The sequence below is a fragment of the Daphnia pulex genome, chromosome 8, assembly GCF_021134715.1.
Source record: "Daphnia pulex isolate KAP4 chromosome 8, ASM2113471v1".
Lineage (NCBI taxonomy): Eukaryota > Metazoa > Arthropoda > Branchiopoda > Diplostraca > Daphniidae > Daphnia > Daphnia pulex.
Window position 1 is genome coordinate 1639635 of NC_060024.1, and position 24964 is coordinate 1664598.

General features: G+C 38.3%; 2 protein-coding genes across 2 annotated transcripts; both read right to left on the reverse strand.

The window, feature by feature from the left end:
• Positions 1-1301: 1301 nt before the first annotated feature.
• Positions 1302-4105, reverse strand: LOC124200728 (coiled-coil domain-containing protein 6-like). The gene is made up of 8 exons (XM_046597035.1): positions 3409-4105; positions 3201-3350; positions 2899-3131; positions 2640-2815; positions 2389-2524; positions 2166-2305; positions 1926-2086; positions 1302-1858 (listed from the first exon to the last, which is right to left on the reverse strand). The coding sequence occupies exons 1-8, from the start codon at positions 3646-3648 to the stop codon at positions 1676-1678; spliced, it is 1419 nt and encodes a 472-aa protein (XP_046452991.1). The 5' UTR covers positions 3649-4105; the 3' UTR covers positions 1302-1675.
• A 484-nt stretch (positions 4106-4589) lies between these two features.
• On the reverse strand, positions 4590-7967 carry LOC124200726 (bifunctional 3'-phosphoadenosine 5'-phosphosulfate synthase 2-like). The gene is made up of 10 exons (XM_046597034.1): positions 7691-7967; positions 7480-7591; positions 7167-7402; positions 6971-7109; positions 6790-6908; positions 6526-6723; positions 6036-6467; positions 5755-5961; positions 5413-5689; positions 4590-5303 (listed from the first exon to the last, which is right to left on the reverse strand). The coding sequence occupies exons 1-10, from the start codon at positions 7721-7723 to the stop codon at positions 5206-5208; spliced, it is 1851 nt and encodes a 616-aa protein (XP_046452990.1). The 5' UTR covers positions 7724-7967; the 3' UTR covers positions 4590-5205.
• Between the last annotated feature and the right edge of the window lie 16997 nt (positions 7968-24964).

Below are 24964 nucleotides of genomic sequence, written 5' to 3' on the forward strand. Positions count from 1 at the left end.
AAAAATGGATCCTTTCCATCCTTGGAAGAGAAAAGTTTTTTCAGATGTGACGTCATACAAAAGCCTACGCTATTGATTTTTTTTTCCGTACAGCTACTACATAACCAAACTCAACTTTTAATAAATGAATCTTCTGAATTTTACAATTCCGTCATCTCAGGTTATAAGCTAATGATGGGCCGTTATGCCCGTTGACTTGACAAAATAACGGGAAAGTTCGTTGACGTACACTGCTAGTCTTTTTGAGCCCGTTAAATTAGCGGATAACGAAATCATTTAAAAATCCTTTCGTTATTACACAATTTTTTTTCTCTAGGAAATAGGCAACCGGTCCTCTGTCGAGCTACAGAAATCAATTATAAGAATATTAAGTGAGAGGTAAGACTACGATTATGTGAAAATGCCAGAACGGAACGAATATTGAAATCGCTACATCGGCAACTCTAGCACGGTTTATGTAACTACTTTGAATCTCATGAGCTCTAGAAACTATCTGTTTAAATACTTTCGAGTTTAAATCGAATTAATTTTTTTTAAAGAAAAATTCGAAATCATAGAACAGTTAACTTTGAACTAATTGCTCATTAGATAAAAATTCAGTAAAATCATTCAAATCCGTTATTAAAGAAAGAAATGTAAATGATCAAACCGTTGAAAAATAAGCACATTATCTTCAGGGCCAATATAAATCTACTAAGAAAATTCGTATGATTAGGGTGCTTGCCATATCCAAAAAACATGGTTATTTAAATTTAAACATCTTTCTTGAAATACAAATTGACGTTGACGCAAAATTAACGACACGTCATCGTTATTATAGCGTTTACACTACTATTATAGTATTATTTGTAAAGTGACGTTAACAAAACGATTTCAAAACAAAGACCATATTAACTACCCATTAGGCCATTACTAGCGGAAGCCACGAGAATTGGAACGCCAATAAATATTTTAACGTGTCGGAAACCACACGAACAATTCTTTTATTGATACCATGACAATATTAAATCAATAATAAGCCTTGTTTAGTTGTGTGTATAGATTGATCTGCGTACATTTCTCGCACACTAACCCCGAGAAAATCTAAAATGTTTTGAAAACCACACGACCACACCGTAGAGGGAAAATCGCACGCAACGGTACGAACACTTTTCTTTTGATAGCCTACGAAATCGCACGAGCATCAAGTTCTGAACGAACTCGGTAACCTTTCTTGAATGGCCATTTGGAAAATTAAAAAATCAAACAAGCTGGCTGGCTAGAGAAAAGTAACCAAAGATGAAATCAACGCGAATTCAGTCTTAATCGACCCGTTACAATATTTTCGTATTGATTCACGAGAAAAGACGTAATAAGCATAAGCATAATTCCAAGAATATTGAGAGAAATTGAAACACCCGAACTTCAAGATGCTCAAAAGGTTGCACTTAGTAAATCTGCAAAATCCAAAATAACTCCAGAATAGAAACTCGAAAGCCACACTTGGAAATAAACAGAAATACAGAAAGACCGAGGAAAAAAAACGTAGAAAAACCTTAACTGCTTCACCAAAAAGGTGTATGACTGAAGGGATAGTTTTGGAATTGAAGAGTAAGTTTTAATTCTTCGCACAATGTGCCAATTTGATGATGTAAACTGGTAAATGGATCGGAAGTATCCAAAACGTACTGAGTTATTATATGCGCCCAGATGATGTATCCATAGGAGAAGACGTGCCAGAGCTACTACGAGGATGAGAGACTGAAGCAGCTGGCGAAGTAGGATTTTGTGAAGATACGGTCTGTGGTGGAACGGCTGGCTTGACAAATCTCTCTTGTGATATCCGGATAAGCGAGCGTGGGATACCAGTGGACAAACCCTGCAATCAGAAAAGCATTGTTATTCGCACGAAAAGACCAAAAGAGAAAAGCAAATTTCAAACCAACCGCATGGGGTGGAGATGACGACGGAGCACTGATTGCATGAGCGCAAGTTGGGCATCTGCCCATTGGGCTGGGCGGACTAAACGGATCTCGCCCAGTGTTCATTATCGATGACGGTGCAGTCGGCACACCCACCAAACCGTCCCTGTTGTAGGTCAACAAACCTGCACGGTTGAAAAATATAGAAAAATCGTTGATATTCTATTTGAATAAATGAATTAATGATGGTTTAATTTGATGTACTAGGGCTTAGGGGTCGATTGGTTGGAACTGGACTTGAAGTTGTACGTGAACGGTTAACAGGTGTTACCGAAACCCCTAAAGAACCCACGTGTCCGTATCCGGTTAGTTCATTATAATGACGTTCTTCTTCCATTTCCAAACTGTCGTAAGAAACAATACATTAAAGCAATAGAATAAAATTTGATATAATTTAAAGTTTGCTAAGTGGGATTGCTAAGGTTACCTAGACTCTGATTCCGACAAATGTCGACAAAGAGCTTCACGTCGCTCCATTTCCATCTGAAGCCGACGTTGAAGACGTAGATTTTCGTCTCGTATATGTTTTTCTTCCTGGACATAATGAGCCATTTTTTCCTCTTCTATAACACGAATTAAAATAAGCTTTAATTCCAAATACAGAAACACATTTCAAGCTTAAATTTAAATTAAATTTAAAAAAAAAAAATAAAATGAGGAAAAAACAAAAAAGCTTACGCTCTTGAAGTGACAAGGTAAGCTGATGTTTCAAACGGGCAACTTCATTACGCAACCACTGTATGTGGGAAGTTAGCTGCTCAGGTGTTGAATTTGCCGGGGCACCTTCACCGTTGTTCGCATCCCGAGGGGAAGCAGGAGCAGATACCGGTTGATCAAGCTTGATTTGTAGATTCCTAGAAAATTTACCAGAATTGAAAAAAAAAAATTGTGTTGACTTGTCAAACAAGGAGGCATCTAACATACTGTTTTTCAATACCTTTTTTCGGTTTCTAGTTTATCCATTCGTTTCCACAATTTATTTACAAGTGCTTCTTGCTCCTGCTCAAGAGTGTTTTCAAGTTCAACTTTTTCTCTTCTTAACTGCTCCAAATTATTTTGCTTTGTATGAGTTTCAGCTTCTAATTTCTCAATCTTTCGCATCAACTTATTAACTAAACATTCCTGTTCTTGTTCAAGTGTTTGTTCAAGTTGAACCTTCTCCTGTCTCAGCTAGATAAATAGAATTTCATATTATAGAATAAACTTCATTAGGAAATGCCATTTGAAAGTTAAATGAACCTGGTTAAGTTTCCGTGACAAATCATTTGTAAGGCACTCTTCTTCCTGTTCATAATTCAATGCCAAAGTTTCCTTTTCCTTTTTGAGTGCCTGTATTTTCTTCAATAGTGTGTTACTGATAAATTCTTCTTCTTGTTCTGCTCTGGCTTGCTAAAAAATAAATACATGTCAATTAAAAGAACAATAATTAAAATATTAATTTCAATACAATGTTGACTGAAGCTTGTCTTAGTGACCGATTCTCTTCTTGTAACTGTTTGACTCTTAGTTTATACGTATCCAACTCAACTTTGAGAACTTTATTCTGCTGTTGTAAACTTTCAATACGTTTGTGGAGTTGTTCTCTCGAAACTGGCGATGGAGGCATCATATGAGGTCCGCCATCCACGCTGCAATCACTTTCACTAGCACTATCAGCCATATTAACGCTGTTCCGGCCGCTTTCCATTATACGTTGGGTAAAAAAATGTTATACAGTAACCAATTTCTCCATTCAAAGATTCAGAGAAACAGCCTTAACTAAATCGAATTTCTCTAAAACCTTGATTCAGTTTCTGGAGAAACAAAGACGTTTGCAGTCAAACATCTACAATCGGTTAGACATTTAACTTTCTATCCAGCTAGTTTCACGTTCAGTCTAGCCAAGAGATGAGAGGATGAGTTCAACTTTTCTTAATCAAACAGAGTTGCCAAAGAACTCGGAAATACATTTTGCCAAATAATATTAATCAAAATTTCTAATTTCGACTTTTAATGACTATTTTTAGATCAGAGACTTAGAATTTGGGAAAAGAATTTTTTTTCCCTATTTTTCACAACAAAAAGAAAAATACCAGATCAAGAAAACTGCATATACAATTTACACACCATGCAAAACAAAATTGCCTTTTGAAATCTCTGGTTTGCGGAAATACAAATTATTGATCTGACTCAAACTCGATTGATTACGCTCTTTAGACAATAAAGAAAGAGGGGTCCATATTATAAATAGCCAAAACCCAGATGAATCGGTAAGCTTTCTGTTGTATCTTTTTTAAGATTTGTTAACAAAATGACTTGAGCAGCTCGGACTTAGTGCATGATGACGACTTATTTGGTAATTTCATTACTGGACAATCTTTCGCAGTGCCAATTAGTTGAAATTCAAACGTAGAAATAGCGCTAGCGTATTTTAGAGTGTTTAATAACAAATACGGCAAATCCAATTTGATAGTCCCTTTACACCCCTTGAAAATGATGAACAGTAATTTTCGAAATTTTTTATATAAAATAATCGTAATATTTTTTTAATCCTTAAAAAATTATTTTCATTTGTCACTCATTAAAAATTCTAAATGAAATAACAAAGACAATCATTTTGTTGAAGGAATTCACATAACATCTAGGAAGTAAATGTATTAAATGTATTGAAACTTTCAAGACTAGCCTACAATGATAACTTTAAAAAACTTCAAGATTGGACCATTGGGAGGTAAATATGAACACGTACGCAACGCATTTCCCGTTCAACACGAAATCTTAGAAATTTGGGTTAATTTGATGTAATAATATTAGATATGCATAACGATTAAGCCAACTTTAAAAGTTTTACTCAGGGAATGAATAACCACCAGCAAAGAGTGCCAAAAACCACTTCTTTTTACAATTCAGTGATGTGCGTTAAATGAGAAAAAGAAAACGGTTAATAACTTTAGAATAGAACGATTAACAGTAAACAAAGAGAAACTTAACAAAGTAAACTATACTGATTTCCAGAAATAATAAAGAAGGTTTTTGGTGGGCAGAAACGATGCTTGCAGTGGGTACACAGCTCAGCAAAAACACAATCCGCTGAAATAGACTGGCAGTAGGCCTATAGCACTAACAAGGCAACAATAAAGTTGTGTTTAAATAGAATCGGGGAACTAAATGCAAAATAACACGCTGACAAAAGTTAACTTAAGTTCAGCTCAATAGTTGCACATTGTAATTGCGATATGTTAGCTCGAAAATGGTTGAAAACCACTTAATTGTTGTTTAGAGCACGATAATAGCGGGCAAGAACATCCCAGGCTTTTTCAGCCATGAAACCAGGAGGTGGTGATTCTCCCGCTCGTGCAAGACCTACAAAATTGGTAAAAACACAACTTAATTACTTCTTCAGCGATTCAAAATGATGCATTGCTATTGCTCTCCAATAACAAACTAAAATAATAATGAAATGAAGGGCCACCTCTCATTCGCGTTCCAGAAATAAATTCAAAATCCTGTTTCCGTTCCGGATCGAAGAAACTCATACATTTGGCTCGTTTGTCATAAGCTGCAACTCGAAAGGGAATAATTTCCATTCCAACAAGCCCCGGCGCCATAGAGAGAACTTTTCCACCATGAGTGGGTTCGTAAAGATCTTGTTTCAGTGCTGGATTAGGATGGGCCATTCCAGCCGGGTCTCTACCAACGATGTAGAACTTGGCACCAGCCATTAAACGCGATCGCGCATGCCATTGAACCTACAAATAATATCATTAATACAGTAGTCATAATTCAACAAGAAAAAACGCATGAAAGGTAATACCTCCGTAGGACCAGCATAGAGCATCGGAGATGGGAAAATAGCTAGAATAGTGTGCTCCGGATCTAGAACCCTTTCTTCAAGAATCGCTTTGTGTTGTTCCATCCGCACGGCTAGCGGAACGTCATCATCCTTTGTCCAACCTCCTAGTGGATGAAGCAGCAACACCGGTTTTTTGTAGCCCCGTTCCAGCAAGGTTTGTCGAGTAAACTAATTTCAACCGAAATAGAAAATAAAAATTTGTTTAACAGCCGTAAAAGCAAAGTGTTTTAGATAAATCTCACCTGCATCAGAAGCGCATGCCCATTGTGGACAGGGTTTCTCAATTGGAATGCAAACACCGCATCAGCACCCATGTCATGGAAGGTTTTCTTCAATTCGGTAGGCGTAAGGCGATATTCATCCAAACCGTCATTCCAACGAATCCGATTCAGCACTTCCAGTTCACCACCAACCAACCAGTCACCGCTCGCCATTATCATTTGGATGTAAGGATGGGAAGGGTGAGTTGTTCCAAACTGCCTGGCACATCGTTCTTCTTTGCGATGCTCAAAGAATTCGGGGGCTCGGAGTATGGCTACTGGCTCGTTGTTGTGGAGTAAAGTGATGGCTAGGCAGCCGTCCAGTTTTTCTTTATCTTCTGTGCTTATAGCTAATACAATCGGCACACTTTGATTCGAAACTCCGCCGTCGTAGATGCAATTGAAATGAAGAACCTGTTGACATAACAGGATATCAACCATTTTAATTACTAATGGAAATTGGTATTCATACCTGCAGATATTCTCTTTCTCTCATAAACCCAGTGAGGGGCGAGGCCCACCCTTCAGAGAGAATCTGCACCCATTGAAGGTCAATGTCACTGATAGTTATTGACGGAAGAGTAGCTGATTCGGCCGTGGCATCGGGTCTTCGTTCATCAGATACAAACAATTCCACAACTGTTGCCTGGGCGGCTTTTGGCAGAACATTCTTTTTGATAAATTATCAGTAACAATCAATCAAACTTGAACAAAAATTTCATTTTTGGAAACCTACTTGGCTAACAAGCAAATCAACAAGTTGTTGCGTACATTCAATTACAGATTTCTCGCTTGTTTGCATAGTTTCATGGGGATTTAAAGGCGGCTCATACGGTGAATCAATTCCGGTGAAATCTAAAAGTAAATTGGGTTCAAATCAAGAAGAAGATTTAATTAATGAAACTGCAATAAATTACTCTTGATGGTCCCTTGACGTGCTTTTTTGTAAAGGCCCTTGACATCACGTTCTTCACAAACATTGAGCGGAGCGTCCACAAAAATTTCAAAAAATGGGAGTCCGGCATCAGCATGTATTTTCCTAGCACGATCTCTGTCCTACATGACATTGTGAAATTTGGTGATAAATGGATTTCAAAGCATTATAGCTATTACCTCACGAAACGGTGACACGAAAGAGCAGAGAGTTACCACTCCTGATTCAGCAAATAATTTGGCTACTTCAGCGACCCGTCTAATATTTTCTTGGCGGTCTTCGTCGGAAAAACCGAGATCTGAATTCAAACCAAATCTCATGTTGTCACCATCTAAGCTGAAGGCAGGAATACCCCTCATCACCAAGTAATCTTCCAGAGCAAACGACAGAGTGGTCTTTCCAGAACCAGAAAATCCTGCATTTTCAATAGTTATTTCATAAATTACTTTACATTAATACTGATACTAGTAATAAATCATATTAATAACATACCTGTAAACCACACTGTGCATCCACGAAACCTGCCTTGGCCCATTACTTGACCTCGTGTATTTCTATCAACCAAATGCCGATGGTATGTAACATTGGTTGCCTTTTGAAGAGACTTAAAAAAAGTGATTTATTAACTCTTAACAGAAAAGGTGTATATAATTAATAACCGACGAAACTGGAAATAGTTTCACAATATAGATTGTCAACTTACAATACTTAATTTTTTCCCGCTATTCTCGGCCATTTCTGTTAGGAGTTTGTTGTCTAGAGGAATATAATTGTACTCTTATTGTTACTGACACACCAGCTACACGAATTTTCAGAGTTCAAGCCCAACAGCTCAACATGGACTGTAGAGTGTAGCCTCACAAGAAGTCAAACTGTAAAACTTCGGAATTGAGATGACGTGGAAGAAACAGGAAGAAAACAATTGTATGAAATTCGTCTGCTCTACTAAGTGGCAGCTCTTGCCTCAGGCTTGACTGCTGAGACTGGCACTTTTTTTAAATTCTTGAAACTCAACAAGCTGAGTCATACAAACGCGCGGAATCATCAAGCAATAAAAGAACGGATCTGCTGATTCTCTGGGAAATTAGTGGTTTTTAAGACCGGAAGTCGGTAAGAATAGCCAAATTGTGACCAAAAACATTTTTCCCGAGTAATTTTGCATTGCGTCGAATAAGTTCATACAATTTGAACTTCCAGCCAGTGGGCTTGTGCCTTTGTGGCTTGTGGGCAGTTGTGGCAGGCTGGAGTGAGAGAAATTAAAAATATGGAAAATTCTATTGGAGGTCTATTATCATATCTATTATCTGGACTCCTCCAAGCTCCAACGTCAAGCTTGCTATAGTCCTATAGCAGAGCCATAGAATACTGGTACCGCCACTCATATGGTGAGCTCTTCCATTGCTTTTTTTCTCTGGAAGTGAAGCATGCTTTCCTGCCCTGCTCCTTAGCCATAAGCGCCACGGCGGGTGTGTGGGGAAGTAGGGTATAGGCATGGTAATAGGAATGGAGGGAAAAGTGGAGGAGTGGCAAGGAGCGAGATCGATATGTTAGCTCCGATTTTCACTATCGATTGCTAAAGTTGGCTTCAGCTCCAGAGAAAATTTCCGAGAGGAGGAGTTAACATGGCAGTGGCGCTACCAGTATTCTATAGCTCTGGTTCATCGGAGACCAAGTAGACAATTCACCTCAAATTCAGCTTAAATTAAATTTTAATTTGTCTGTTTTTTCTGTCTGCTTTTTGCATACAACGTTGCCAAATAAAAAGGGGAGGTGTAAAAAACTAAAGGTATAAATACTAAATAGTGAATTAAGGGAGCTGAATGGCTCAATGGAGATCTCGACCTCCAATTAGCTGAAGTAAAAAAAAGTACTAGGAAAAGATGAATTACAAAATTGAGCTGAAGTGAATTAAAATTCCCAATAAATGGTCACTTTCACTTTCAATTCATCACACTTCAATCAGACACTTCAATCAGACACTTCAATCAGACACTTCAGCTGAATTTTTAGCGCCAAAATGCGATTAAAACTTGAAAATGACAGAAGTAAATTCAATTGCCTGGATTAATCTTTCAACTACCGTACGATACAGACGTGTCCTAACGAAACTCTACAAATTAAAAATCCATAAAATACGCCCCTCGCCACTCCGGACTCCCATTCCCGCCCACAGTGACGAACTGGCGTAAACCCCTTCCCGTGAAAACCGACCCAAGCGGGTTCGGCAACCACACACCACGCTTGCCCAACAGTGCTCACTCAAGAAATACCGAATATCACCAACATCCCACCGGACCGACCACCAGAACCCAGAGGAATAGCAGAGCCGAAGAATGGCCACCAACACTGGACAGAAACCATCATCACCACCCACCAGTAATCTTGCCCCCTCCAGCATCCTAAAAGTGGCAAAGTTAACTTCAGATAAATGGACATGGCAGAGCTAAAAGCCATAGTTCAAGATATTACTAATAAAGCTGGTGCCCCAAAACACTCCGAAACTCCCCGTGGCGGAGACCTCTTCATCTTTCCAATCGATTACCCACAACAAAGTGCTTTCCTACAAATAACGAGTGCAGCCAATAGACCTCTGAACGCAAGCCTCCAAAAATCCTCCATCGATAAAAAAGGAATCATATACGGCGTGCTCCTCTAAGGAACAGACGAAGATCTTCTCGACACACTCCTCCTCCGAGGTGCAATAAAAGTCGAACGCTTCCACAGGTTGACCGACGGATCAAAAGAACCAACCGGAACAGTTTTCATCACGTTTGACAGGCCACTACCCACCAGAGTGATAATCATAATCGCCCTCAGCTTTGCAGTAGTGGCGGTCCACTCATCGGGCCCACTTGGTGCAGTGGCTCCATAAGCGGGTGGCTTTATATAACCGAGCATCCGATCACAGAGCCAACACCGTGCGAATGAGGGAAACACATACAATTTACGGTTCTATATACTATGTATAGATGGCCGTTTGATACCGACGTAATTTTTTTCGCGATACAAAATGTATATATTTTAAGGGCCCGACAGGTGGCCCCATTGCACAACCGCCTTTAACCCCAAAACCCTTTGTGCTTCCCCCCTCTCTTACCCTACTTCATGTATCGAGAGGCATTGGGGCGGCAGTGTGTGTGTGTGTTAGAAACTCTAGCAGTATGTTAGTAAAAGTTTCAAAGAATCAGAATCCATGTCGATTCGGCAAAACCAATTCGGGAAATCGGTATTTGTCGATTCGGCAAAAGTTGCCGAACCGAATTGATAATTCGGCAACACCGATTCTGATTTGTCCGATTCGAAGCCCTAAGATAAAAAGTGCATAACATCCAATTAATTCCAAAACTGAAATCTCCTTTCTGCTTTTGTTTCAAAAGCGTTCGCATAGAGTATCTAGAGAGTAACATAATCACAACCAGAGTAAAAATCGTTATTATTAACAGCGACTGTGTTCAAGACATAATTTATTTCTAAGATGAGGTTTGCCTTTCCGACGACAATAAAGGTAAGGGTTTAATGCCGCTCCTGTGATTTTACTATGTAGTAAATTTAAGATTTATAGTGAATGTAAAATTTGTGGAATACGTTTATTTTGATAAATTGATAGACGAGGGTAGTGTAATCTAAGTTTTAGACTTGGTTTTAGAAAAAGTTAACTGTTCACGTAATGCTTGCTTTTTCTTAAATGTCGTTCAACTAAATTTTTCAACATTAGCCATTGTAATGATGTAGAATACTTCACGCTCAGTCTTAATACAATAGATTAGGGCACACATTTATCTTTGCGTGTCATTCAACTCATCTCAACTACTCATAATCTCGGAACGTAAGTAGACACGACCTACTGTTCCGAACAATCATTTCTGACTTAACATAAATCACATTCCTTCTGCCATTGCTAACAACACGGGATCTTTTACAATTTTAATGTCTGATAACGAGTATTTCAGCAACATATTTTTGTAGCCTCTTCTAAAACATTAATATAATCTGAGACGGCGAGAGAAAGGGATGGGGGTAGACTAAGAGTAAGATCATATTTTTCGCTAGGTGTGGATAATGACATTTGAACATCTTATGTGAATTAGAATCCGAATTTTTTTCTATCGCTTTAAAAAATTTTAGCTCTACTGAAGATAAAACTTCTGGATCTGTTTCAAGATCCAACCAAGGCCCGCTTAGAATAATTTCGTCGACTTCCTCTAATCAACCAACCCTCAATAGTACTAATCAACAAAAACTTCTGGAATAACAATTAAGCTATCAAATTTAGGACATGGAGGCGGAGTATAAAAAAATTATCCATGCCATACGCCCAGCTTAACTTCATCATCACGGAAACAATTGAAGCCGTCGAAGTCTCCATCAAAACCCCGATTGCCTACACTTTCAACACTAGGGTTGATTTTTTTCACATTCGGCACTATGTAAAACCAATTCGACACTGTCAACAGTTTTGAAGGACATACCGTAATGTACTGGGTATGCACATTCGGCACTTAACGAATCAGAGAATAAATTTTTTTATCAAAAGAAGAAGAATTTTATTTGAAAAATAAATGTATTAATAAATCATCAAGTTTACAACAGAGATCTAGTAGGGCTTTAAATTTTTGGCATTTTTGGTTTTAGAGACTTAGACGATATTTTCTTTTCTGCTGTGGTCATTCCACAATTAAAAAAACTTTGCATTCACCGAAAACTATAAGAACACTCTGCCAAACGGCCTTAACGAAATCTCAAATGAATTCAACTTCTCGTGTTTGCTTTTTTAGAATATCTTTAAATAGCAATTGGAGGACCTTTTCGTATTCTTTGCGTTTTTTCGCGACAACAGAACGTAAGCTAATGGGACTTGCTTGTGTTGTGTACCACTTCGCATCATCTCATGAATGGTCCACAACTGCAAGAACAATTCGCCTAAAAATACTAAAGGTACCATCAAGATACCACTTCTTCGTTGTTGTTAGTAATTTTAGTTGAGCCCCAGTATCCCAAACTACCGTTTTGACAGAGCCTAAAAGTGCAACACCCAATGCAACGGTGCCGAATCTGTCAAACTACTTGGTGCCGAATTTGTTTAATTTAGTGCCGAATCACTCGTTTTGTAATAAATAGACATTTTAGTGCCGAAACGTCTGGACACCAAACCCCAGACCTCGGCACCATCGACATTATCTCCGCATCCAAAGGACAAAGGAGACTGATCGAAGGACGAAATCAGCACGCTGATCGACCGGGACAACCACTTCCTGCTAGGTAGAAATTTCAACCCCCACCACGAATCTTTAGAAACCACCAAACCACCCCGAAGAAAAAACGGCAAATCTGTCTACATCTCCTTCAATCACCCCAAGCCACGCTCATAACCCCGAGGGGTTGAACACTCCTGGCAAAGTGTACGGGATGCAAAAATCACAAGTGATTATCCAGTCACAATGTGCCTTTTTGTGATTTTCGAGGATTTTCCAATCAAAAGGTGACTTTTTTAAATTTCCCTATCAAAAAGTGACTTTTTTAAATTTCCCAATCATTTGACAGTGATTTTTTGTTAATTTCCCAATCTGAAAAATGACTTTTCAGCGAATATTGATCTCGGTTTGATCTCGGTTGTTAAAAGAAGGTTAGGAAGAACATTTGAAAGAACAAGTCTTTCCCCGGGTATTGAACAGCTGGCACACGGTACCGTAGCACAAGGCTCCAACCACTGGCGCAACTGTTCCTCTTAGATAAGCGAATTTTTGGTTATTATGTATGCGTATTTTATCAGTTTAGTCCATAATGAAAAATATATCGTTACTCTTACTACGCACTTTTCTCTCTTCTTCCTTTCCCAGGAAATCTCCCTATGCAAAGTCAATCAAGATGGACTTGCCCTGTCTTGAATGACTGTATGTGCGAATTACAGCAAGTAATCCGCTGAATAATGAGGAAAACAAATAATAGTTAAATCACTTAAATGGATCTGTTAAAACTCGCACAGAAAAAAAAATTGCGTTTAGAAAAGAAATTTTTTTATTAAATTTACAAAATCATGTATATAGTATTTTACAACTTCATAAAACTGCCTTAAAAAAAAAAAAATCTTACCCGGGTATTGAACAGCTGGCTTACGGCACCGAAGCACAAGGCACAAGGCATAAGGCTCCAGCCACTCGGCCAACTGTTCATCTTAATAAATAACGAGGAAAACAAACAATAGTTAAATCACTTAAATGGATCTGTTAAAACTCGCACAGAAATAAAATGCGTTTAGAACAGAAATTTTTTTATTAAATTTACAAAATCATGTATATAATATTTTCCAATTTCATAAAACTTCCTTAAAATTAAAAAAAAAAATAAAAGTCTTACCCGGGTATCTTACCAAATCCCATGGTAGGCTAATCAGTTTATTGAACAAACTCGGTGAAACACGTAAGTAAATGGTAAGAAAAAATTGGATAACTTTTCTTCACTTCGGAAAAATTGAGTAGCAAACAAAGTTCATCTACGTAGCACTTCTCTTTTGGAAAATGATTCTGCTTACATACTAACTTATTGGTCCACCGATAGCTTACAAGTCTGTTGCAAGGGCCGATCCACTCATTCTTGTTAAAACTAGAAACTGTATTTTTTTATTTTATGATAGCATCTTTATAGTGTTTTCTAGTGCATTAGATTTATTCGCATGTATATTTCAAAAGAAATTAAATTTATTTTTAATTAGGAAAATGAAAAAATTATCGTGAAAATCAAAAGTCAAACTCAAAGTGAGTCACATTTTGTCCAACGGCAAAACTTTGAAATTACGTCAAACGGTTAAATGTCGAATGCTATTAGATGGTGCCGATTATTAGCAACTCGTGTACGGGAATGTAATCGGTAAAAGTAGTCGCTGGAATAGGGCTGTGGCCTGGGCTAAAGAAAAAAATCCCATAAAATATCAACCCATCGAGGCATTTTTTTACGGGGCGGGCGACGGGTTGAACCTCCGGGTAGGCGGGCCAACCCGAACGGTGGCGCCATCTAGTAGTGACATAGAGAAGCTCGTTATTCAAATGCCTGCGACCTCAAGAAAGACCTAGAAATATTGCCGCCAAATGCTCTACGAGAATTTCGTAGCATAAAAAGTAGTATAAGTGGTAGAAAATGGCGTTCAGGGGTGTTCAAAAAACATCATTAACGTGTCACTGTTAGAAGAAGAAGATAATTAAGAAATTTAGGGTCACCATGGGTCATAAAAAAAATACCGTCCGGGCCACGGCCCGGGTAAAAATCGGGTCAAACCATTTTTTGTAAAAACTTTAAAAAATTCCATAAATTTCACCTACCTCCTCTAAAAGGTAGAACTCCTGTTCAGCGTTTCACTTAATCATTTACTTAAGAGCTCGGTTTTCGAAAGGCACTTAAAAGTTGTTACATTTGTCGGATTTCTTCTCATTGTTCATAAAGAATTTTGCCCATCTCCATTTAAATGACCTTGTAGCCCTATAGCGTTAGACGCGCGGCGGCGTTGAGCTAAAGAGGAAGAATTCTTACTGTAGTTGCGCTTATTTTGAAGATTTTGCATAATCTTCTGCTTGATGCCATACTATAAATCAAAACATACAAAATCTTTATTTTCCAAGAAAGATCCTCTCTATATATTAACCGAATTGTAGCTTACCCATTTTTTGATGGAATCTTCACGTCATAGCTGCGGTCAGCTACCTCTGGATGATCCTCAACTATCATGCGGCAATATTCTTCGAACATTGTAGGGGTCGGATTGGGACATATTTCATACATATGTCTGCCGAAATAGTTCACCAGGCGCACCATCTTCGAGACTAAGCGTTTTTGTTCTTTAGCGTCCTGGAGTCACATCGAGTTTAGGCAGAGTCAAACGCAGCAGTGGAACATCTTTATTGGAGGGCAACACAGTAGATTCCTCGGAAGGCAAGACAGTGGCTTTTTCGTAAGGCAAGAGAGGCGCTTCTACGGTGGCCAACAGTTCAGTTAACAGAAGACATTCGGGGGCCAACAGAGGGTCGATGATAACGATGTCTGGTGTGACGTTATTCGAAGCGTCTTCGTCTTCCGAGTTTTTTCTTCGTGCGCTGGACATGACGCAAACATCACGGACAAACTGTCTCCGACCGTTGGAGTGCCTTTGTGGGAATTGTCGTCTCGAGAGTACGATGACGAGCGGCCTCTAAAAATATTTTGGGAAGACCATTAAGCAAATGTATCTAATACCTTGTAACACAATAGAAATAATTTTTCCGAATATATTGTACTTGCCTCTAGGTGTAGAGTTTTTCTTCAGCTAAGCGATTATGTTTTTTTCCTTGTTCTTCAAAATCACGTCCGACCCGTATTCCACATCACTTCCAAACTAAAAATCATTGTAATAAGTGAGAATATCTGAAACTTTGGTATTACTATCTCCTCCCAAATCCTCAATTGACTTGTCTTTCAGCATTTTATGCAGTAATTTCTTTCTCAGATATGGAATATCTGAATACGATTGCGTTGAAATAAGAGGTAGTTGAATACCTTTATTTCTCCTATTTCCCTCGCTATAACTTACTTTGACTTTTCTATGAAAATCCAAAGTGAAATCAAGAATATCCGGAACAAAAACCAACTGTGGGAGAATGAGGCGGAAAACGATGTAATATGTAAAGCTTTGAAGCTTACCAGATGTCTCTCCGTCGCTTTTGCAAGCATTCTTTGTTCGAAAAAAAGGTGACCATTACCTCCACCCTATCTACATTTCCCGAGATTTTTCTATATTTTTTTTCTAATGTAAAAAAAGCCGTAATTCTTGCACATTTTCTTTACCCTGCCAGACTTGTCCTTCACAGTATTACTATTATTAAAGGAAAAAGTTTTCTGAAAAGTTTTCAGGGGGGGGAGAAAGGTGGCGTATTTAATTCTAGAAATAAAATTGCCAAAAAGTTGTAAGGCTTCTCTTGTCACTGTAATATAGTTGTGCGTGTAAGGTATTTCAGTGTGTGTATTGAAACAAATGGCAGTTTAGGTTACAAATGAATAACATCGTGAGGTAGATCAAATTATGCGTTTCATTTTTTGTGTTCTTCCGCTATGTACGGCGTCTCTTGCCAAACCCCCTCTTTCAGCAGAGTAACTCTTGGTGGACAGGACCCCAAGAGACAAGACGGATGTATGTGGCATAGCAAGTAGGGATAAGGCGAAACCCAGTGTAATCCTCCATTGCTAAAATCAAAAATTGTTACACGTATAAATGCCAAAATTTATGACTAAGTATAAGTGAACCAACCTGAAGGAGTCCAAATACCATCTCATGTTTAGACATTTTCCACCCCAATATCCTTTCAGCCCTAACTCTCTCTTCAAATATGAGAGTACTTCATATTTGAAATGGAGTTCCTTGGTAACGACGATGACGATGTCCACTTTTTTACTGCTTATTAGTCAAAGACGTAAGTAAATTTTTTAGTACACATTTAATCCCTTCATTATTTACCTGAACGTAGATGAGACCCGCATCCCTCTTGATTTGGCCTCTTCGTTTAATGTGCGTAAAGTTTCTCTGTCAACAGCATAGGGCAAAAAAAATTACCTCAATCATTTCAGTGTTAATTTTGTTTATCCCTAGCAGCACTCTAAATTTTACGGTTGTAACGCGCAGAATATTTCTAGCAGACAAGTTTTAGCCACAGTTTCTGTAAGTACTTAACTACTTAATTTTTATCTTGCACGATTTATGTTATGGCTGTAAAATATTTTATTTTGCAGTAGACTTTGTATTGTTTTGTTGATAAGAAAAAAATATTTCATATTGGTGAGGCACATGTATGGTTGTGAATGGGGAAAGTTTTCTTCCTCGCACTCGTAGCAGGCGTCGTCGTATAACACCCACACCGTACAGTGCAATGACGTCTCAAAGGGCAATTTAGTGTTCCATATGCGATAATCAAACTGAGATGCCAAAATTGTTTTTCAGGCACATTGTAGAATATCATAGTGAAACAAAATCTTTTTTTACTCTGTGTTCTGTTGCTCCATGCAACAATCGAGCATTCACCGTGTATTCTACCTTTCTTCGTCATTGGTATTTGTGTCATCATAATCGAGGACGAAATCCACCTGTCCAAAATCATGGTATATTTAGTTTAATACATCTACTACGAAGCTATATTGCCTGACACTTTAATACGGTGATTATGTGATTATTATGCATCGTATGACTTGAATATTTTTTTCTTATAGAACTGCTGGACGTAGATTTGAACTGTGAAACTGATTCCGGTGAGAATGAGGCTGTTGCACTACAACCAGCAAATGAAGATGATGAAGTTTCCGTGACAGATGCAACTATAACTCGACCGGCTATTTCAAAAGATATCTTCACGGCTGGTTTTCTTCTTGCCCTCAGACATCAGCATTTCCTAAGCTTTGAAACTCTTGCCTTCGTCCAGAAATATTGACGAGATTTTCGCGATGTGGTTAATAGAATTTGAAGTAACTTATATAGTCTTGCACTACCTTTGTGCCACATTTACTACTGACGACGCATTTGTAAACTTTTTTTGTCTACTTATTCAGCATAAATAGGCTTTGTTGATACCTTCGTCAACGAGAAGTAAACCTGAATATAAACAGGCCATGGCGGAAATCAAGGCTCCAATCTACCAAACACGCAACCAAATGGAGCGATGCTGGGCACGAAACTTTCCTACAACTCTTCAGTTTTTTGTTTCGCACGGTTCCTGTTTCGCGGAGTATCACTGGAAGCGCATCGCAGATGGCACATTACAAATTGGACAGAATAAAGATAAAGGTTACATCATTCCATTTTTTAAATTACTCCAACAATTGTTGTCCGTTAAGTCTGTGTACGATGCCACCCTCAACAGCTTTGAACGTATTAAAGTGACTGGAGACACAGGAGTCTACTCTGATGTATGGGATGGGAGATACGTAAAAACCTACAAACTTTTTATACGATTGAATGGGGTAGTATTGGGCTTTCAATTGTATTGGGACGAGGTTGAACCTGCCAATCTGGTCGGAAGCAAGAAAGGGGAGCACAAAGTTGTCATTTTTTACTGGAGTTTGATGAATCTTCCTCCTACTTCTAGGTCGACCTTGCGTAGTATACAACTACTCGGCAAAGTAAACAGTTCTCTTCTTTAAAAAATTGGCATGATGGAATTTTTGAGACCGGTATTGAAAGACCTCGCAGGTTTGCAAATGGGCGTTAAACTGTCAATTAGAAATGAAGAGCGGGAATGGCATGGGTTTCTTACAAACTGCGCCGGAGATATGCCAGCAAGTAATAAAATGGCCGGATTTAAAGAGAGTGTCAGTGGTGCTGAAAGTCCTTGCCGAATGTGTCATATAAAAAGGGAACAGATTGACTTGGTCCATCATGAACATGACTGTAGATTGCGAGATATACTAAGCTATACAACTAAAGTGGAGGAAATCGAAGTGGCTGAAAACGTAAAAGACATAGAAGAGCTCTTCTAAGTATATAGCATTAACGAACAATCGTGTCTGTCGTCTTTAGATATCTTCGATGCAACCAAAGCTATTCCTAGTGATTACATGCACCTTTCCGACGAGGGATTCCTAAACTTGGAACTGAAATTCTTACTGAGAGTTTTGATTGCGGAAAAGAGGATAGATCTTAACCAAGTAAACTGCGATTTATCTCTATTGAAATCGCGAAGGCAATTTACTACTCTCCCTAAAATCAAATATGATGAAGTAATGGGCGACGGAAAATTATCATTTTCCGCTTCTGAAATGTTTTCACTGTCAATTATGATACCCCTATCTCTTGCTCAATATGTGACCTGCGATGAAAGCCCACATTATACAAACTATATCTTTCTATTGCGCATATGTGCATCTTTTTAGTATTACACCTTTACCGAGTATCAGCTTAAGCTCACTCAGTTAGACAAAGAAAGTCAAAATTCCGCTTTTGTTGTACTGTTCCCCAAGATTTCGGGCTATTCAATTATCCCAAAACTTCATTATTTGCTCCATTTTATTTCCCAGATTAGATTGCAGGGGCCACCGCAATACTCGTCTTGTTATCGATACGAATCCAAAAATTCTCCACTAAAAAAAATTATACGACTGATTTGTAATTATAAGAATGTTGATTTTTTGTTGGCCTTCAACCACCAACAACTCCTTGGCCTTGCAATAAAATCTGAGGGAGAGGCGGAATTTTTCTGTGGCGGAAAAGATTTCCAATTTTTGGCTTTTTATAAATATAAAAAGCAAACAGTTCAAGGTTGTCGGTGGTTCGCTTTATTTCCCCCTGCCTTGCTTAGTCGAAATAAATTTGTTATTTCCTCTGTAAAGACCTTGAAAGTATCTGGCATACCCTGTCAGAAAGGATTTGTGTTTCTTAAAGCAATAGAAAATTCCATGCCTGTCTTTTGGAGATTATCAACTGTGTTGATTCAAGACAACGATAAAGTATTCATCTTCGAAAATTTGATGACTCTCTTTTTTTCCGATGACCACTCATTTATTGTAAAACCAAGTGAAACTTTTTTTGCTATTTCTCATTTTTCTTCTTTGTTATTCAATTGTCGACTGCAGTCTTTTGTATTGCAAAATAATATTCACGTTACACCTAACTATTACAACATGTTGTAGGTGTATGTTTTCAATGAAGTGAACTAATAAACATGACATTACCTTAAAACTATTTCAACGGTATTTAAACCCATATTTGGGGAAGTAGTGGACGCAGAGAGCGTCAACGCATTGGAAAAAGGAATGAGGCTCTGGTTTTGAACCCCAGCTGAACCCGTCATAAAACTGTAAGTAGCGCCCTTGAGACAGGATTCTTGATTGCTTTCAAGGATATGACGTTAAATATACTGTGGTGTGTTCAATCACATCTAAACTGAATGCGCTTTGAGCATATAATGGAAAGGCGCCATATAAATACGTACATTACATTACATTTCAGTTGCTCATTTCTCTACGTTACTGTGGTTATCAAGCGTACGTACTATGCACATGTAATCCACGTTTTCACCGACAATACAAAAGCGCGCAATCCGGTTGAAAGGATTGGAAATACCATAACCCCAACTACTGGTTGTTTAAGTGCAGCTACACTTATACTCCTTGACGCAAATTACATACTTAGAGCAATTTTTCATACTTGTTTCATAAAAAGGAGTAATCAAGTAAGTGAATACTTAAAATAGTAAGTGTTTTGCAGGTTTGTTAGGTGGATTTTTACAAAAAAGTGGCGTGGGCCACTGAACTACTTAGTTTTCAGTGTCAATCCGCCGCTGTGTGATGAGGACGATACGCTTTGATTGTGCATATAATAGTTATATAATTTTTCTATAATATATATATAATATATAATAGCGCATATAATTTTTCTTTTCTTTCCATTCAGTTTCTTGTGTGTGGTTTTGCGAGGCGGGACCCTAACTTGATAAGAATAGCTGAGACTAACCCTGTGAGAAATGTTGTTGCATTGCAATGTCGATCATCCCGCTGTTATGATTGCGCTGCTGCCGATGCGATTGGTGCCCGAAGCTTTTCGGAGAGTCAATTGCCTATAAATCAACGGACTTTCCCGCACTTGGGTGATCATCAATGAGTCTCATACATGCCAATGTCCGGCCATTTTTTTTATTTCACGCAGGACGCCGCCTTTTAACTGGAAACATCTGTCCACCTCATTTACTTTTTCACCCGAAAATAGTATAATAATATTCTGGGCCCACATGAATATTATCTCCGCATCATCTTCTCGATTGTTGTTGTTGTTTGCCGCCCGGATATCCCCCCTTAAATAGTTGTACCGCACGAACTTTAACAGATCATTTTTGTTTTGCCTTGTGTCGGCTCATGTGTTTTTTTTTTTTTTACTTTTCGGTTAAAACTGACCAAAAAGGCGCACGTGTGCACCGAAACATTCACACAAACAATGGCGCGCTGATGGATACTACACGTGTATTAAATTTCCAGTCCCGTGTCCTTCCCTCCGGGTGCGCATACACACAAGTCTCAAATGAAAGTATGGGGGATGGCGTGGGCGATGTAAACGTTGACGGATGAGGCTATTAGTAATCGCTGATTTTTTAATTGCCCTGAGTGCCTATACATCACGACAATATACTGTGTTATACAGGCCCGTGTGAAATGAGTGAACGTCACGAGCGTTTTCATCATCATCTTTCCTCCTACTAATTTCGAATGAATTAAAACGCATCGACACCGGTTCATTTCCATAAATGTGTAGCGGCAGATCGATTTTACTTTTTTTTTCTTATTCTCGAATTCTTTTCTCACTTGCCAGGGTGTCTAACGGCTGCCCCTTTTGTCTGTTTTATTTACTAATACGCTTAATAATTTATAATGCCCGCTTGTCTCCTTCCTCTGTCCGTCCACCCCGAATCATTCTTCCTCTTGAGAGAGAGAGAAGAGAAAAACGGTGTGGCTATCGCAATGGGTTACAGCAACAATAACAACAGATTTTTTTTTCTTTCTATAGCCAATTAAAAGGCTTAAACCCTTTATTTTCGTTTCATGGCATTGCTCCCCATCTTCATCTTCTGGCCGTCGTGTGTCGTGAAAAAATGCCGGCAAAGAACATACCACCCATATGTAAACAACCAAAACTAGGTAAATACTAAACTTAAGTAACCTACCTACGTCGTTTAAATTAAACCTTATCTAGTAAACTGGAGACCAAATGCCGGCCTGGAAAAGTATGGGTTCATGGAAGCTTCCCAGCTAGCCACGTATTCCCCAATTCATTCGTGACCTGGCATTGAATTCGCTCCCAGCTATTTTGGGAACTGTATGGTATTTATTTGGTTGTAATGATATGAGGCTACTGTGGCCAATTAGCTCCCAATGGTTGCTAAATGGTACTTGATTAAAAACATTAGCCCATTGTGACCAATTGGATCCCAAAGGTTGCTAATTTTTACAAAACAAATATACAACCATGAAACGATAAAATTTATGAAACGCTTAGTTTTTGCCATCACATTAAATCATGTTTGTTTTTCATACGGAGGGGGAACACAGAATAACTTGCCTCTGTATCATCGTACGCATCATCATCAGGAAATGTTGGGATAACAATTGCTTTTGTTTTAATCATTTGAATTGGCCATTTTGATGAAAACACAGAGGGTACACTAAAAACTTGATTGACAACACTTCATCTGAATTACAAGGGCGAACAAAAAACGCACTTTCATTGTGATATGAGTGACCGACAATAAAGACAGAACCGTACTTATCTTCAATAATATTTTCAATCGAAATTACAGAAGCTTGGACGGGTTCATTCTAAAAGAAAAGAGATTGATAGCCCAATGTGATTATGTGCAGTTTAATAGCAACAATACGAAACACACCTGTGATGCAAGAGTCTTGTGTGCGAAATCATACAATTTTAAACCAAGTGTGGCCGAGAAAATTCATACAATCCTGCCAAATGCAGGTCTCAATCAAAAGAATCAAGAAAGGGGGGATATATCTAGGTGAGAAAGCAATATAAAAGAAGCAAAATGACAGAATCATACCAATTGTAATCTTCACTCACCAACACCAATAACGCTTTCAATGTGCTCAATATGCACTACAGATGAAACCCACAATCTTGGTCAATCATCCAACAACTATACAAATTGAACAAAATGTACAGTTAGCAGCCATACGAAACACAAAGCTAAACACGATTAATACCATGCAAGAGAATTGTGTTCGAAATCATACAATCTTTCACCAAGTGTGGCGAGCAAAATCTTACAATCCTGCCACATGCAGGTCTCAATCAAAAGAATCAAGAAAGGGTGGATATCTAGGTGAGAAAACAATTTCAAATTAGCAAAACGACAGAATCATACAAATTATAATCCTCACCAACGCTTTCAATGTGCTCAACATGCACTACAGATGAAGCCCACAGTGCATAGTCTTGGAAAATCATCCAACAACTTTATAATTGAACAAAATAAATTTATCAGCAGACGAATGCATAATTAAAAGGTAAACCGAATAATTACCAAGGCTTTTCCTCGTTAAAACACAAATCAATCATATATAAGACTAAGAATTCGGATTCCTTTCAATTGTCTCAACGAAACGACTGATTGAGACGAGATGCGTAGATATTTTATTCATTTCGTTCCATTCATAACTGTGTAACATTTTCAATGAATAGAATAGCATGACTACTTCACCACATGAAGCACCGAATTTTCAAAACTATGTCATCACAATCCAGTAAAATTAAATTTAGGTAGTGTGATACCGTTGAAGTCATTATTGAATTCAACGATTTACAATTCTTCCTGTTCTTGTCTTAATCACAACAGTATTCTCGGTATTTTCATCTTCGGGTTCAATGTCTTCTGACTCTTTTTCAATTTCTTCTTTCTTTTTCTTTGCATTCTTTTTAGACGTACGACGTGAAGACGGCGCCACAAACGAACTATCTGAATCAGAGTTGCCAGAATCCTTTTTCTTCTTGGCAGCAGTCTTTGAAGTTTTCTTCGGTTGCGATGTAGTCTGTAAACGCTTTCGTACTTTAGCAATCTTTTCCAATTGTCTTTGACGGTCTTCTAATGTAAGACGAGTACTAGTTAAGATACGAGTACGACCAAGTCTGTTCTTTCGTTTTTGACTACGGCGAACTTGTGGGGTTGTCGGGCTGACTGCGGGAAATGGTCTTATTTCAGCGACGCTAATTACTGGAGTAGGCCAAGTATTTTCTTCTTCTGGTGTCCATTGGATAACATCATTTTGATCAACTTCAACTTCATTGTCCGTTTCATTATTCATTAAAGAAGCCTGTGCATCCACATGGTTTTCTATAGCGGAAATAATAGTGGCTTCAACTGGAGTAGATTCAACGTTGTGTTAATGAATTCTGCAACATAAATAAAAATTACTTTAAAATGTTTTTACAAATTCATACTACTTAATTGGCCATTACCTGGTCTGTCAGTGACACTAGCTGGAGCGTAACTTGATTCAGGAATGACACTTCTATTTGGATATATCCCTGTATTCTCGATTCTGCAAAGACTAGCAACTTCTTTGATAGATATTCGGCTACCGGGATGTGATTGGATCCAATAATTATAACAATGCTTTAGCCCTGCCTTGAATGGGCCAAATACGGTAACGTCTAGAGGTTGAAGTGCGTGGGAGCAGTGTGGCGGGAAAGGGAGGATGACTATTCCGTTGTCTTTAGCAAATTTCACCACCTTGTAGTCTATATGATTTTGATGATTGTCCATAATCAGCAGAATAGGGTTTGCTTTGGTTGATCTTACAATCCCATGAAAAAAACCATGGAAGCGTAGAAATTGTCACCCGTCATCCAGCCTGATTCGTGAAGCAAGCAACCATCGGCACCGTCTTTTATCAACTGTGTGTTAGGCTTCTTTTAAAACAAATACGGGTGGAGTGGTGCCACCAGCGGCATTTACAAATGCCAACATAGTTACATTAGATCCTCTTTCAGCAGAAAATGTCTGAGAAACCCAACAAATATAATTGAAGTTTAATAAAGTTTCTCGCGAAAAAATGATAGTTTTAAATATAGGCGGTGCCGAATTGTCACAATAAAGTGCCGAATGTTTTTTTTTACAAGTCAGTGCTGAATCGTCCGGACGCCGTTTTCCTCTGTCGTTAATCCCCCTGTGTGATTTTGATAAGCCATACCTTATTAAAACGAGCATTTTTTTCTTGAATTTATGGATTTTTATTATATTTTTACACCCAGTGGTTATAATGTTGCAGGTGGGCCTGCTGTGTTTTCCTGTCGTTCCCTTTTTGGGGAAAGATTTTGTTTAAATGATTGCTCTTATTCTCCCTGTTTTATTTTGATAAGCTATGGCCGATTAAAACGTTATGTTTTAATGATACAAGGTTTGGATTTTTTCCCTCGACACTTTTTTAAATTGCTGAATTCTTTTCTCATTGCTAATCTGTTTTCACACGAAAA

Coding starts and splice junctions, on each gene's coding strand:
- LOC124200728 (XM_046597035.1), bottom strand. CDS start 3,648: ATGGAAAGCGGCCGGAACAGCGTTAATATGGCTGATAGTGCTAGTGAA. Junction 3,351..3,408: donor GACAAGCTTCAGTCAACATT/GTATTGAAATTA, acceptor TTTATTTTTTAG/CAAGCCAGAGCAGAACAAGA. Junction 2,816..2,898: donor AAACTAGAAACCGAAAAAAG/GTATTGAAAAAC, acceptor TAAATTTTCTAG/GAATCTACAAATCAAGCTTG.
- LOC124200726 (XM_046597034.1), bottom strand. CDS start 7,723: ATGGCCGAGAATAGCGGGAAAAAATTAAGTATT. Junction 7,403..7,479: donor ATGCACAGTGTGGTTTACAG/GTATGTTATTAA, acceptor TTGAAAATGCAG/GATTTTCTGGTTCTGGAAAG. Junction 7,110..7,166: donor TCGTGTCACCGTTTCGTGAG/GTAATAGCTATA, acceptor AATGTCATGTAG/GACAGAGATCGTGCTAGGAA.